Raw genomic sequence first — 15,649 nt, 5'->3', positions numbered from 1 at the left:
ATTAAATGAACTATGTATACTATTAAGTATTCAATTTTTGTTAAAAAAGATATCACCGTGTGACTAAAATTTTTTGAAGTTTGGTACCATTATTATTTTTATGCGTTTGGTTTCTTTTGTTTTTTACACGAACCTATACATTTGACTATTCTAACTTAAAGTCTTCGTCATTACAACGCAATTAAGGATGTCAAAAACAGGAACATCAATTCTGTTTATCTCGACCAACTGTAAAATCTCAAGCATTTACCCTAAGTTTTGTATGTAATCTTACTAGTACGATGTCTTAATCAGACGTTCATTTGTGGTGATATTTTCATGCTATATTTTTGTACTTGAAATTTTTAAATATCCTCTGGTTGACAAACATGTGAAAATAAAAGGCAAATGATTCTTGAGGGAGACGTATTTGAATTAAAAAAAAACTTTTTATATAAACCACATAAGCGTATCTTGTTTGACATCATATTTTAGATACTTTTAAAAGTTATTATCCGAAAGCCGCCACGTGACGGTTGCCAAGTTTGGAGCAGGAACTGTTTATGCTTCCTGAGAATATGCACTTGCCGCCTTTTTGCCTTTTTGGTTGTTTTGGTTCATATGAATCCATCTTTGGTTTTCTATGTATTTTTTGTTGATTGCTTTATTTTTAGAACAGTCTTGTTTATATTGCACTTTTTTTCATTTTTTACTGCAAACTTACTATACTTTTTTTTCATTTTTAAGAGGAAGATGCAGATGATCAAACAATATACATAATCAAATGAAAAACATGTTGTAAAGTATAACACAATTTAGTTAATTAAGAAATACAACGTGCTTCAGACACTCTTCTTGTTTCGAATTTTCGCCATATTCGGAATCCTCACGTTTAATCCATGTAGTTTCTTTATGGAATTTGACCACTAAAAACTTGTTTTATTTCTTCTTCATGTAGCAGATTAAACATATATTACAGTCTATTTTTTTCAGACAAGGGTGAAGTTTTTGTACTATACAAACGTTTGAATCCGCTGCATTTTGTTTGCACCTGTCCTAATTAGGAATCTGATGTCCAGAAGAGGTTGTGTGTGTTTGTGGTTTCATAAGTGTTTCTCGTATATCTTTTTTTAGACCGTTGGTTTTCCCGTTTGGGTGGTTTTACACTTAGTCTCGTAATTTTTGGGGCCCTTTAAAGCTTGCTGTTCGTTGTGAGCCAAAGCTCCGTGTTGAAGGCTTTACGTTGATTCCTAATGGTTTACTTTTATAAATTGTGACTTGGATGGAGAGTTGTCTCATTGGACATCTTCTTATACATTAATTCTGCGTCATCAAGATGCCTATAACAATTGAGTTTAATGTAGCAATCGGAGATCGGCCCAAAAAATAACGACAGACATTATTTGGATGAAGGTCACAGTACTTCATCATTGTTTTTCAATATACAACATAATCTTGCGTCTACTTATTGAACAGTTGCAGTACTATAGCCGGGTAAAATGGCTATTCGACTAAATGTAAATCAAGAAGGAATATTTCGCTCCTTAAACTTTTATTTTAGCAGTCCGGCAAGACCGAACAACAAACTCCAAACTAAATGTAACGTAACATACAAACAATAACAATATATATAAGCACAGTCAATTAAAGGATTAAGAAGATTAACAGATGACAAATTAGAAATAACAATAGATTAAAAGAGTGATTAGTGTCCGACACGTATTTGTAAATTATAGTCCAAACTGTCACAGAGAATAAATAATGAGATAAATAGAGTAAATGCATTTAAGACCTTTGTCCAAGATTATGACACATAATCCGTGTAAAACACTTATGCCTAAATTTACGACAAAGTCTAGAATATTAAATAAATACAAAACCTAAATATACATTGAATTACTAAAATATTGTTTAAAAACTAATTTCATTGCACTGTCCAAATAGTCCGGTCATAGTACTGTTGTTTTTCTATGGTCGAGTTGTTGCCTCTTTGACACATTCCCCATTTTCATTTTCAATTTTAGTTATGCATTTGAATAAGAAACAATTCGGCATACACATAAACCATTTATTGTTAAAATTTAAGAGGGCCAAATAACTATGTACTTATTACATAATATACACATACATTAGGTCGTAAGCTTTCTCGTTTGAATTGTTTAAAAATGTCAGTTTGGGGCCTTTAATAGGTGACTATGCGGAATTTACTTTGCTCATTGTTGAAGGCTGTACGGTGACCTATAGTTGTTAATTTCTCTGTCATTTTGGTCTCTTGTGGATAGTTGTCTCATTGGCAATCATACCACATCTTCTTCTTTTATATACATCCTTGAACCTTCCCTTCGTTGTTATTGAAAATTTGGTCCACCAGGAGAAACAAAAACCTTTAAGCTATTCATGATCATTAAGCTTAAAATTTATCTGTGTGAAAAGTTACAGTTTTTGTCTTAAGGCCAGGCGGTACCAGCTTTGTCCTGTTTTGTGACACGGTCTCGTTCACAGTTTCTTATCAGCAGACCGTTAGTATAAATGCAAATGTTATCAAGGCTGTCCATTACACAAGATCATGAAGGACTCGGTGTTAGGTCTAGTATTCACCTTGGCTCTCGCATGCGCCTTGGAACCAGAGGTTATATTGGAGAAGCCATTCGGATTACGGCTTAGACTGAAAGGTAAATGATTTTGCATTCGTCTATTATTCATAAAAAGAGAATAGAAATGGAGAATGTGCCACAGGGACAATTACCCGACCAACGAGCAGAAAATATAAAGCTGGTAAGAGACAAAATGAAACAGAGCTACATGTCACTGTACGGTCTTCATCAATGAGCGAAACCCATACCACAAAGGAAACTTCAAAAAACCTCGAAATTATATACAGCAACACACGACAACCACGGAATTACATATTTCTGACTTTGGACAGTCACATACAGATCGGGGGTTGGGGTAAGTAGTTTAAGGCATGTCCAGATCGAAACAAGGCAGAAATGCAACTCTCAAAATCACAGAGTAGACCCCACAACAAAAAGACATTTAGTACATATCTGATAGTACTCGCAGTTACTGACCGCTAGTTTAAAGCCAATCACAATTGATAACAAATCAGGTTATAATGAATCGCAAAAGAATGATTGCAACCGAGGCCACGTGCACTTTAATCTGATTGGGTTCTATATAAGATTGAAATACAGGGCAGGTGTACTTCAATCTGCTTGGGTTGTTTCTAAGATCGCCATTTGAAATATACATTGCGTTTAAACACATACCACGTTTACTGTTATCGAATTTGGTTCTATTGAAGGACAAAACCCAGGGAGCGTAAGCTTTATACTGATTAGCTTCTCGCCGTTCCTTTCGGTATGATGAAATCATATGCACCGAGTTTTTGTAATGAAGAATGTTCCAGAAAATCTTGCTGAAAGAATTACATCTGAATTACAATTAATTTTTTGGCAGGACAAAATAATATGCTTTTACCTACAAATTGGCACAATGCAAGAAAACACTTGCAAATATGCCGGTCATGTACTTGGTTAATGTGTTATCTTTTTTTCCAAATTTGCATTGTCAATTTGATAAAGTGCATTGCTTGATTACTTCTGTGTATACAGGAATGGGGAATATTTTGTTAAATTAGTTTTCTTTCTTTGTTCTCTATTAACTAAATAATTTAAGGGGGAACATATTTTAAAATTGTATGGGCTATGTGTTGTTGTTTGAAATACCTCATGGATTTTTGGGTCAATCTAGTTTGAATTTCATTTATGTCCTTTGTGGTGTTCTGTTGTTTGAACTTATCATCTTGAAATATTATATGCACATGTATACATGTAGGTCGAAGAACTGAAGTAATAAATTATCAAATCAATACTTTCTACTTTAAAGCTACAATATTCAAATTTATCCTTCAACTTATCATAGACTATTCAAATGTATGTCAGTACGCATGTGCCTTATCTCATTATGTAAGAACTAATTCTTCCTTATATACGTCAACTAGACAATGACTTCCAACATACATGTAGTTAAAGTTTAAGTAGACACAGATACAACAGAAAGTAATACATACATTTTAGAACACAGTTCTTTCTTTTGAAATAAAGGCACCATTTGCACAAATTTTAGCATGGTAACATTTATTTAGATTTTCTACAATTTGTTAACAAGACTAGGCATGTAAAACATTTGAAACGATAAGGTAAACTGTTTTGCTTGATAATTTCGTGTGTTTGTTTTAGATACTACGATATTTTCAAGCATATATTTCCGAATGCTTTTAAACAGATATATCGATCATGTTAAGGAGGGACGTGAAATTTAACATTCACCCGACTGGTATTTTTCGCAAACACCCCTCAAGAACATGCTATATCAATTTAATTACACCGAATGTTAACGTTCAAAAACGCATTGATGATCATTGATGATCGTGACGTTACAAGCGTCCAGTCGGATAGAGTGTTTTTTTGGCAAATACCGCGACAGAGAGGGTAAAAAAGGCATATTCTTTTTGCATAAACCCCGACGGCGTTAGAAAATGAACGATATTCATTTAATTACAGTAAATTGGTGAAAAATACACTGGCTGTCAACAAATCAAAACACAGGATTCTTAAAGTGTAATTATAAAAACTAGAGGCTCTCAAGAGCCTGTATTGCCCACCTGACTCTACTTGGGTTTTTGAATTCATATAAAAAAAAATTGGCTACAAAGTTACAATACTTGGTCAGCACCAGATAAGAAACATTCATGCTATGTTTGGTTTCATTCCATTCAGTGGTTCTCTAAAAGAAGACATTTGTATGTATTTCCCATAGGGTCCTATGTTAAACTAAGTCCTCCGCTGGCGGCCATCTTGGATGATGGATCGCCTACAAAGTAACAACACTTGGTCAGCACCTCATGAGAAATATTAATGCCATGTTTGGTTTCATTCTATACAGTGGTTCCCTAGAAAAAGTTCAAAATGTAAAATGTTAACGACGACGACGACAGACGACGGACGGCGGACGACGGACGCTAAGTGATGAGAAAAGCTCACTTGGCCCTTGGATCGACAACAAAGTAACAACACATGGTCATCACCTCATAAGGAACATTCATGCCATGTTTGGTTTCATTCCATTCAATGGTCCTCTAAATGAAGTCATTTGTATGCATTTTCCATAGAGTCCTATGTTAAACTAAGTCCCCCGCTGGCGGCCATCTTGGATGATGGATCGCCTACAAAGTAACAACACTTGGTTAGCACCTCATGAGAAATATTAATGCCATTTTTGGTTTCATTCTATTCAGTGGTTCTCTAGAAGAAGTTCAAAATGTAAAATGTTAACGACGACGACGACGGACGACGACGGACGACGGACGACGACGGACGACGGACGACGGACGACGGACGACGGACGACGGACGCAAAGTGATGAGAAAAGCTCACTTGGCCCTTGGATCGGCAACAAAGTAACAACACTTGGTCATCACCTCATAAGGAACATTCATGGCATGTTTGGTTTCATTCCATTCAATGGTCCTCTAAATGAAGTCATTTGTATGCATTTTCCATAGAGTCCTATGTTAAACTAAGTCCCCCGCTGACGGCCATCCTGGATGTTGGATCGCCTACAAAGTAACAACACTTGGTCAGCACCTCATGAGAAATATTTAAAATGCCATGTTTGTTATCGTTCTATTCAGTGGTTCTCTAGAAAATGTTCAAAATGTAAAATGTTAACGACGACGACGACGGACGACGATGGACGACGGACGGCGGACGACGGACGCCAAGTGATGAGAAAAGCTCACTTGGCCCTTGGATCGGCAACAAAGTAACAACACTTGGTCATCACCTCATAAGGAACATTCATGCCATGTTTGGTTCATTCCATTCAATGGTCCTCTAGAAGAAGTTCAAAAAGTAAAATGTTAACGACGTCGACGATGGACGACGTACGAATAACAACGGACGCCAAGATCTGTTGTCCATTCTTTGTTTAATCGCTTTTTTTTCTTTTTTTAGTTTCCGTTTGATCGCGCTCTATTTGCTCGTTTGTCTGCACACTTTCATTGCAGTTTTTTTTTTAAATTTCAGATGAGTCATCACTTTTAGGAGTTAAGTTTGAAGTACAGCCAGAGGGACAAAAGATTTACAAAGAGTTCATAGAACACACATGTGAGTGTTTAGTGCATGTGCTGATTTATTGTAATATATTCAACTGTCATTGAACATCGTGGATCTACCAATCACGTATTGTATATATTTTTGATTGGCATAAAATATACAAAGAATGTTATTAGGTGTAGCATGTTAGAATAGGTCTAACTTAAAAAAAAGAGGATGTAGTATGATTGCCAATGAGACTACTCTCCACAAAGATCAAAATGACACAGAAATTAACAACTATAGGTCACTGTACGGCCTTCAACAATGAGCCAAGCCCATAAAGCATAGTAAGCTATAAAAGGCATCGAAATGACAATGTAAAACAATTCAAACGAGAAAACTAACGGTCTTATTTATATTCCACATTTGTTAACCCCGAAGAGTAGATGCTAGTCTAAGATTGGGTGCGTATTATACACAGCTACAGACGGTTATAATTTAGTTTTTCTAATATTGGTTTTTCTCTACATTTTTGTATATTTCAATACGTTTTTCAATTAATTTCTTTATTTGATAATTAAAAAAAAGCATTCGGCATAAAGAAGTGACACTACGACATTATTTTAAGAAAATCAGGTTCAAAACTGGCACACATTATATAATTATTTAAATCTCCTTTAATCTTATGAAATGACAAAAACGCTAATCACGATGGTTATATTTTCTACAGTGGATGGAGCATGGGAGTTTCATTTACCGGAAGTTAAAATAGCTCCTGGAGGAAAACTAAGGTTCAGACTAACAGCATACTTCGAGAATAACATCGAGGAAGGTGATTGGAAGACACGTAAGTGTAGAACATAGGTCGGAATGGTGTTGTGGAATAAAACTTTTGTCCCGAATCCTATTCTCAGAAATGCCTCCCCCCCAAACCCCCCCCCCCCCCCCCAACAACAACAACAACAAAAAAAACAAAAAAAAACCACCCAATTCATACGGAAAGATATTGTAATTCAAATCAAGAGAAAACCCATAGATTATGGATGAAAAATTGAATACTTTCAATATATTAAACAATAATTGATAAAACGAAGGGGAGGGACTAGGTATGACCCCAGGGCTAAAACCCTTAGGTGGACTATAAAGGCCATTTTTTTTAGATCAAAGGTCAATGTGTGATGTAGTTCCGATTGTATGCGACAAAATCGTTTTGCATTACTTATCTTTACCTATTTGTTATATCATTTGGAACATGGTTTATACAAAGTGACTTTAGATGTTTTCCAAGGAGCGAAGCGATGCTTATTGACGCATTGCCCCAAATTTCCATTTATTCTTATTACATTACTATATATAAAAAAGAAGATGTGGTATGATTGCCAATAAGACAACTATCCACAAAAGACAAAATGACACAAACATTAACAATTATAGGTCACCGTACGGCCTTCAACAATGAACAAAGCCCATACCGCATATAGTCAGCTATAAAAGGCCCCGATAATACAATGTAAAACAATTCAAGCTAAGCTACCATTGATTAGATGAACTATGTTACAGATGAAGTAGAGCCTTTAAAGCCTGTTAGAAGTATGAAGAGAGCCGTTGTTTTCAGAGATGACTACAACAGCTTTAACCATGGCAGTTACGATATAGAGTGTTCAGCATGGGGAGGCGGAGTAAGTCATTTTTAATAATAAAATCATTAATCATGGCTATATAATAATTATTGTTATCCTTTACCGTGGTGGATATAGAATATTTCATAAGTGGGGACCTGTTTATTGCTTTAGAGAGGGCCCACTCCAGTCTTGCTTAAATGATTCCATAGATAATCAACCATTTTTTTTTAAAAAGGGCCATACCCAAAGCTCCTCCTTTTAAATCCGCCTCTGCTTTATAAAGACGTAGCGACATACTTCCTAGATTATCCTTTTCTCGTAGGATTTCATTCGAAAAGTGAGCCTAAATGATAAACTTTGAGAAATAATCTCATTTTTAGCACAAAATCCATAGAGTTAAAGGTATAATGGTACAATGTCCATTAAATGGGCCATATCAAAGATTTCGGCAAGATTTAAGATAACACTTTTGCAATATGGACTGAAAATCGAAAACTGATGCTTTTATTTCTTTTATAGTCTGAAATTATTACTTCTTGAATTCTTTCATAAGAGGATAACATTTTCAAAGAAAGCGAACCAAATAAGCAAAACACGTTCTGAGATTTGTCGTTAAGTCATCAGATCGCCAATTTCAAGTACAAAGATTCAAAGGTCATGTTTGGTGCTCGGGGGCTACTTCAATACTTAAAGGACAGGGGGTGCCGCTGAGTTTTTGTTAACCTTTTTTCAATTTGTTGATACAACACAGCTAAATTGAGTAAACACCAACAAAGATGACACCTTACTGTCCTTATCATATGTTTTTGATAGTTTTCCCGACATATTCACACATTTTAAAGCGCGATAAGGGGACCCATTCCAGCGACACGTCCTATCACCTCGTACAAACTGTATATAGGAAGTGGACCCCCGAGGTTTGATGCCTTTGTAACATATATAACGCGATACATGTTTTTGTTTATAACACATTATACGCTCGTGTAGTCCGGACAATTTTTATAAAATTTAGAATGTAAATAGGGAATGCGTCAATAACCAACAACTCGACCAATTTAAAGCAGACAACAGCATTATATATTTGGTAACTTTCTAATCTGCACACAAATTTCGGCAATACAAGGAAACTAATATGCATGCATTTTATAGTACAAATATCAATAACAAAAAAATGGTATGAAATAAGTTTTGTATAGCCCATTTTCTTGATTATCTTAAACTTGTTATCTATGTTGTCTTATTTATCTGTCTGTTTCTTTTTCAGAATAACGAATTTCAAGTATACACCAACAAAGACAAGAATCTGTTCTCCAGAGGAGGTCATCTCTACATCAAACCGGTATGTAAATATGTATATGTGCAGTCATATCATTTATAAAAACACGGATCTACAATACAAAGGACTACTAACGCAAAGGTTCCTGGTTCGATTCCCGTTTGGGATGAACATTTCAGCGACTGAATTTTCGGCTGTCCGTTGACACCATCTGCGAGTATGGTCTTGAGGAAACGACGATAGTCCGTCGGAAGGGGACGATAAATGACTGACCCGTGTTAAGAGAGAACAATATCTCTTGCACGTTAAAGACACCCTTAAAGTTTTCGAGAAAGAGCAGGCTAATGTCGCTACAAGGCAGCACTCACACCCGCAAAGTTGAAAGGGATTAATATAAGTTGGAAAACATGTTTCCCAATCCACTATAAATAAATATGTTTAAACTAAAGATTGCTGCCAAGCAGCTATACACGTGTGTGACAGTTAACGACATCAGTAAGTCTGTTTGCGGAGCATAATTCCTTTAATTTTTTATAAATTTTTCACTCTATTCAGTCCTACCCCTTTTAATCATTTTTTTTCTGACATTTATATAAATTGTCATCCTGCCTTTTTTCCCCCCAAATTCCCCATTCTGCCTTTTTTTAATCAAAACTCCTGCCCTGCCTTTTTTCAAATGTCAACCTAGCCCCACTAAAAACATAGTTTTTTTACAAACACAATTCATCTTTATACAAATATATTTTTGGACATGTGATTTATTTTATTGTACACGAGTGATGACGAAACGTATCTATATACATACCGATTTTATATTCCAGACTTTAACAATCGACGACCCTCACTACGATTCCAACAGACTATATCATGGTCGTATGATTGTGAAAGGTAAGCTATCATTTTGTATTTGTTATTCAAACTAGGACGTGCATGTAACACATTGAATTGTGATACTTGCTTATTTTTTAAATCTCTTCATTCCTATTTATTTCGTTTTTTTAAAAAAAAACCTGATGTTCAGTAGTTATCGTTTGTTGTTGTTGTTCATAACTATTTCTTGTTTCTCGTTTTTTATATAGATGAGACTGTTAGTTTTTCCGTTTAAATGGTTTAACAATAGTCATTTTTGAGGCCCTTTATAGCTTGCTGTTCGGTGTGAGCCAAGGCACCGTGTTGAAGACCGTACTTATACCTATAAAGGTTTTTCTTTAACAAATTGTGACTTGTGTTGAGAATTGTCTCATTGACTCCCAAATCACATCGTTCTTATGTCTATGTAACACATGGAATTATTGAATTAACAAATATAAACAAATAAACTTACTCAATGAATTATACATTACGAAAATCATTTTTTTAGCAAACACAAACCTAGCTTTTGGGAAATCTCCTTCTTTTTTATTTTTTCGATTATTATTATTGAACGTATACATGTACATGTATAACTACATGCAAAGACTCATTGAGATGCATCTGTTGATTCCTAGATAACAGCCTAATCAATTCGCCTTTTCAGAAACTAGGGGACAATGGATAATCTCATTGTTATATCACTAATTAAAAATGAAAATTACGTTACATGTACGTCATTGGTTGAAATTGTTTAAAACGTTTTCAACCAATCGCAACGTTTTGGTGTACGCTTTACAATATATTACCCAGAATGCATTAGATTCTGAAACGGCGAATTTTTACCATAGTATGTTATTTGAAATATAATAACTAGTATATAGTGCCATGAAGGAGAATTTGTTGGTATCCTGGAAAACTGATAACGGTCACCGTGCAACCTTCAACACTAAGCAAAGTCAATTGTTTTTATTCTAAAAATTTGTTTACAGACGGAGTTAATTCGTTTACATGTTATAATTATTTGCAGACGACTTTTGCGGATATTGCAGTCAATCTACTAACTGGGGTTGTGACAGGACGGCTGTCAATGGCAACGTCTTAAACCCAATCATGTCTGGAAAAGTTACAACGCATGCTTCAATTAGATACGGAACTGTAACTGTTCGAGCTAAGATTCCTAGAGGAGACTGGATTTGGCCAGGTAAAAATACATCTTTCTCTCTAAAATAAGATTTTTACAATATTTTTTATAGTAGAGGTTGATTCATAGATTGGGCATAACAAGTTACACAATACTCAGATGAATATGTAAGGATATGAAATCAGAATTATAAATCCTGTAATAACTAGCAGATTTATTATACATATATATAATTATATTTATAATTTTCAAATACAAAGGGACGAAAACGAGGACATATCATGTCGTCTCCAAAAACCGTGCAACTGCTCAACTACCTTCTTTTCAAAAGAGTTATTTAAGATTTTGTAAGACGCATCTATTTAATCTCTTTTCTTTGTCATCATTGCCTATTATTTCTATTTTCTTCTATTTCCCTTTTTGTCCGTTAATCTCAATTTTATCAACCTCGTTTTATAGACCCTATTTTATTAAACAGGTGGTTATTATAAAGGTTGTGTTCTTTTTACTTATAGCAATATGGATGTTGCCAAAGGATTGGCATTATGGTGGCTGGCCTCGTTCTGGTGAAATTGATATGATGGAAGCACGTTGTAAGTATAGAAAATCATACTTGAATACACGTTATATGTAGAAGATAATTATAATTTGACGATAGAGGTACCATTCAGTAAATATGGATACATTATTTAGAGAAAGGTACTACCAAATGAGCTCCTAAAAGTTATTTAGATTTTATATAATTGAACTTGTCATGGTCATGTACTTCATATTTATAAACTCTATATCTCTAATCCCATATGGAAATTTACAACTATACTTTTAAAGCAAGTTTGATTTAGGGAACGACCATTTAATATCAAGTGGGGAACAAGAAGAGGGTCGATATTATGATCCCTAATTTGATGAGAAAAAATTATGATATTACATTTTAAAGAAGAACAACAAATGATTGATCGCATCGAACAACTGAAAAAAATAAAATATATGCGCTCTGCGTGAATTTATTCTAACTGAGACAAAAACAATATATCCCGGCCTCCCTTTGAAGTTATATGGTTGCTCCTTAAGGTACAATTTGTTAGCATGGTTAGCAGTGTTATGTTGATTGTCGATTTTATGTTCTCGTATATTTTACTTATTTAGGGCGAGACTAACGGTAAACTCAAATACGGAACGGATAATCTAAATCTTACGTATTGTAGGTAATGCAAAAGTAAATTGTAATGGTAACGATCACGGGGTAGGAGAAGTTGCTTCTACACTTCATTGGGGACCATCACCTAGTCAAAATGGCTTCATGAAAACTCATGGCGAAAAGTAAGTAAAGAATTCAAACTATCAAAGGTACAATCATGAAAACGCATGACCTATTACAAGTAAAAACAAAATCATCTAGGGTACCACCATGAAAACGCAAGACGAATTGTAAGTAAAGAAATTTAATTACCAAAGGAACAATCGTGAAAACACAGGACGTATTGTAAGTAAAGAGACATAATTATTAAAGGAACAAGTCAACTCATGAAGACGCATGGTGAATTGTAAGTAAATAAACCTAACTATCAAAGACATATTTACTACCATGAAAAGTCAAACAAACTGCAAGAAAAGAAACATAGATATCAAAAAGACAATCATATGAAAACGCATGGCACATTGTAAAGTAAAAACGCATAATTACCAAAGGGACAATCAATGTTGATGGTGTTTGGTATAACGACTAAACAAGAAGACTCCGAAAAGTGTTACAGCTAATTTCCTAATGCATCTAAAGAAATACTTTGGTTAGCTTGCTTGCTTTGTTTGTATATTGCACAATTGTGATATGGGATACAATCAAATTTAAATACAATTTGTACAGGTTAAAATAAGCCTATATATAATGTTTAAGGATGTCAATCCTATTATCAAAGCTTGAATTAACATTTTTACAAAGAGAGCAAGCAAGCCTACCAAAGATTTACTCTACAAGCATTAGGAAATTAGCTGTAAAACTGAAAGTAGAACTGATTGCTGTCAGATTCTTGTATGCAAACACTATTTTACATAAGATCTGTATTCTCATCAGATTTAAAAAAAAAAGAGCATGCTACCGTTTTCAATGTTCATGACAACTTTTCTGAAACATTAGTAGTTACTTCTTAACCAGCACTGTATACATATGTAAACATTGGTTAATTGGGAAAACTACTGCCTCGAAAATTAAGATATATAGAAATGTTCGACTTATGAAACCAGCCAAATTGAACCATTATTCACTCAGCATTAGACATACGAATTCCAACAATACATAGTGTATACTAGTAAAATAAACACACACACATTAAATGTTATTTAGTTGTTGCAACGATAACAAGTCACTATTTCCTGCGTCGTCCCTATGTTTTATTACTTAGAGCCGTGGTGTCGCCTTTTTTTTTTATCGACTTCAGAAAAATGTTCAGTATTTTAATTGTCTATCTTTGTATCGTTCTCAAATTTTGACGATTCATTTCCCTACCTGTTTTGTATGAAATGATCATAATGTGATTTATGAATGTTTCTAGGTAGTTACTTATTAGATTAGTTTCGTTTCAGAGACAAGAATGGTGGCGATTGGGCAAGTGGCTTCCATATATATAAGTTAGAGTGGTATGCAGATCATATAAAGTATGTACATGTATTACCGTATAGCGGGTTATTTTCGCGGGGTGTAAATTTTCGCTTATTTTCGCGGGGTGTAAATTTTCGCTTATTTTCGCGGATAGAACAAAATCGCCAAAATAAATTCCGCCAATTTAAAAGTGTACATGCAAAGGTAATGTTAAAAATGTTGAATCCGCCAAAATAATAACCGCCAAAATTTTTCGTATACCTTATTCAATGAAAATCGCGAAATTTTACACCCGCGAAAATAACCCGCTATACGGTATTGTACGGGTAAAAACTTTTACGATCGATCCCCATTGAATAGCAGCAAAAAATCAAGAAAAACTGTAGATAAAGGAATGAAGAATATTGCCGAGATAATTTGATTGAAGTCTTATAAGAGACATTACTCGGCTGGATCTTATAAGACCCACTCACAGATTACAGTACAACAAGTTATTTTCGAGTAACATGCACTTTATTTTGCCTTCCGCCCTTTCTCTTCCAGACCATGCTGATTTACAATATATTTGATTTAGTTAAATAGGGAAAGTCCACAATTTTGATGTATTCGCGGCGATTTATATTCGCTTTTTTATATGGCGAAAGTCGCGAAAACTAGTTGGTTACAGTATGTAGACAAATAACTATTTTCATTTACTGAGACGAACTCGATATGCATGAATTGGAACCGTACAAATGTATGTATTAAGAAAGTACAGGTATCAGATGACCATTAATTAAGAAATTACAGATATATGTGCAATGTACAGTACTATTATATAAAACACATTAATTATATATAAGTATTGATGAAACCGTTACTTATCAATAAGAAGTAATGACAATGTAATGGAATTTGATGCGACTGTCATACAAGTGAGAGGTTTAGCTAGCTATAAAACCAGGATCAATTCACTATTTTCTACATTAGGAAATACCTGTTCCAAGTCAGGAATTATGACAGTTGTTATCCATTCGTTTGATGTGTTTGGATTTTGATTTTTGCCTTTTGATTTTGGACTTTCCTTTTTGAATTTTCCTCGGAGTTCAGTATTTTTGTGTTTTTACTTTTCACCGACTTTTTTTATGTTTTGTCTATAGTAAATTTTATTTTTTTAAAGAGTTACCGTTGATGGCGAACAAATAATGTATGTGGCCACACCTGGAAATGGTTTCTATAATTATGGAGGCTTTGGTGGCAGCAATATTTGGGCAAGTGGAGGCAACAATGCTCCATTTGATCAGCCGGTAAGTTTATGTGAGGTCTATTGTCGTTGATCGTTGAAAATGTAAGCAATTTATGCTTTTTATTGGTAATTAACAACGGTGTGGTTTTGGAAATTAATTTTAAAAGCATATATAAGGTACATATATAGATATATTATATTTGTACATTCATTTCTACAAAGAAAATAGGTGCTTTTAGTATTGTTTTCAAAATTGATTGGTTCAACCATTCAAGAATAAAGGAAAAAAGGAAACCAAACAGTAAAAAAAGCCCATTATGGTACCAAGTTTATAAACTGTTATCCCACCCCATAGTCCTGTACACCTTAATCAAATAGACTTTTTATCATTACAGTTCCAGTTGATCATGAATGTAGCCGTTGGTGGTGGTTTCTTCTCATCTGGATGCAGTTACAACCAACCACGTCCATGGAATGATGGTTCAAATAAACAAATGAGAGAATTCTGGGACAGACGAGGTGAATGGCTGTCAACCTGGCATGGAGATAATGTTGCTATGCAAATTGATTATGTCGAAATGGTTCAGGCTTAATCTGAAATTAATGAATATTAAATTTGTACGTATTCTTTTTATATAGTTTCCACTCTTTATTTGTATATATATGATAGTGATATAATAGCTACAAGTAAGTAAAGTATATACAAAAAGGGATAACCGGAATAACGAACAAACCTGTATGGCATGATAAACCACACAAACCGGTACCACCTGACATCTTAAACATACACACAACAACAAACAAAAACAAATAAATAAAGGCAAAAGTATTCGCTGTTCGCTGCAGAAAAAAACAAA

At 34.4% G+C, this 15,649-nt stretch overlaps 1 protein-coding gene across 1 annotated transcript; it reads left to right on the top strand.

The window, feature by feature from the left end:
- Nucleotides 1-2,516: 2,516 nt before the first annotated feature.
- Nucleotides 2,517-15,426, top strand: LOC134691142 (beta-1,3-glucan-binding protein-like). Its single transcript, XM_063551426.1, has 12 exons — nt 2,517-2,651; nt 6,069-6,149; nt 6,811-6,927; nt 7,641-7,759; nt 8,967-9,041; nt 9,800-9,866; nt 10,858-11,031; nt 11,487-11,564; nt 12,177-12,291; nt 13,552-13,623; nt 14,727-14,853; nt 15,188-15,426. Exons 1-12 carry the CDS (start codon nt 2,546-2,548, stop codon nt 15,383-15,385), a joined length of 1,329 nt encoding a protein of 442 aa, XP_063407496.1. The 5' UTR covers nt 2,517-2,545; the 3' UTR covers nt 15,386-15,426.
- Nucleotides 15,427-15,649: the final 223 nt, after the last annotated feature.

Source organism: Mytilus trossulus, chromosome 11 (genome assembly GCF_036588685.1).
Source record: "Mytilus trossulus isolate FHL-02 chromosome 11, PNRI_Mtr1.1.1.hap1, whole genome shotgun sequence".
Lineage (NCBI taxonomy): Eukaryota > Metazoa > Mollusca > Bivalvia > Mytilida > Mytilidae > Mytilus > Mytilus trossulus.
The sequence above is the reverse complement of the archived record's forward strand: the minus strand, read 5'-3'. Positions and strand labels throughout refer to the sequence as shown.

Coding starts and splice junctions, on each gene's coding strand:
- LOC134691142 (XM_063551426.1), top strand. CDS start 2,546: ATGAAGGACTCGGTGTTAGGTCTAGTATTCACCTTGGCTCTCGCATGC. Junction 9,867..10,857: donor TGGTCGTATGATTGTGAAAG/GTAAGCTATCAT, acceptor AATTATTTGCAG/ACGACTTTTGCGGATATTGC. Junction 14,854..15,187: donor ATGCTCCATTTGATCAGCCG/GTAAGTTTATGT, acceptor TTATCATTACAG/TTCCAGTTGATCATGAATGT.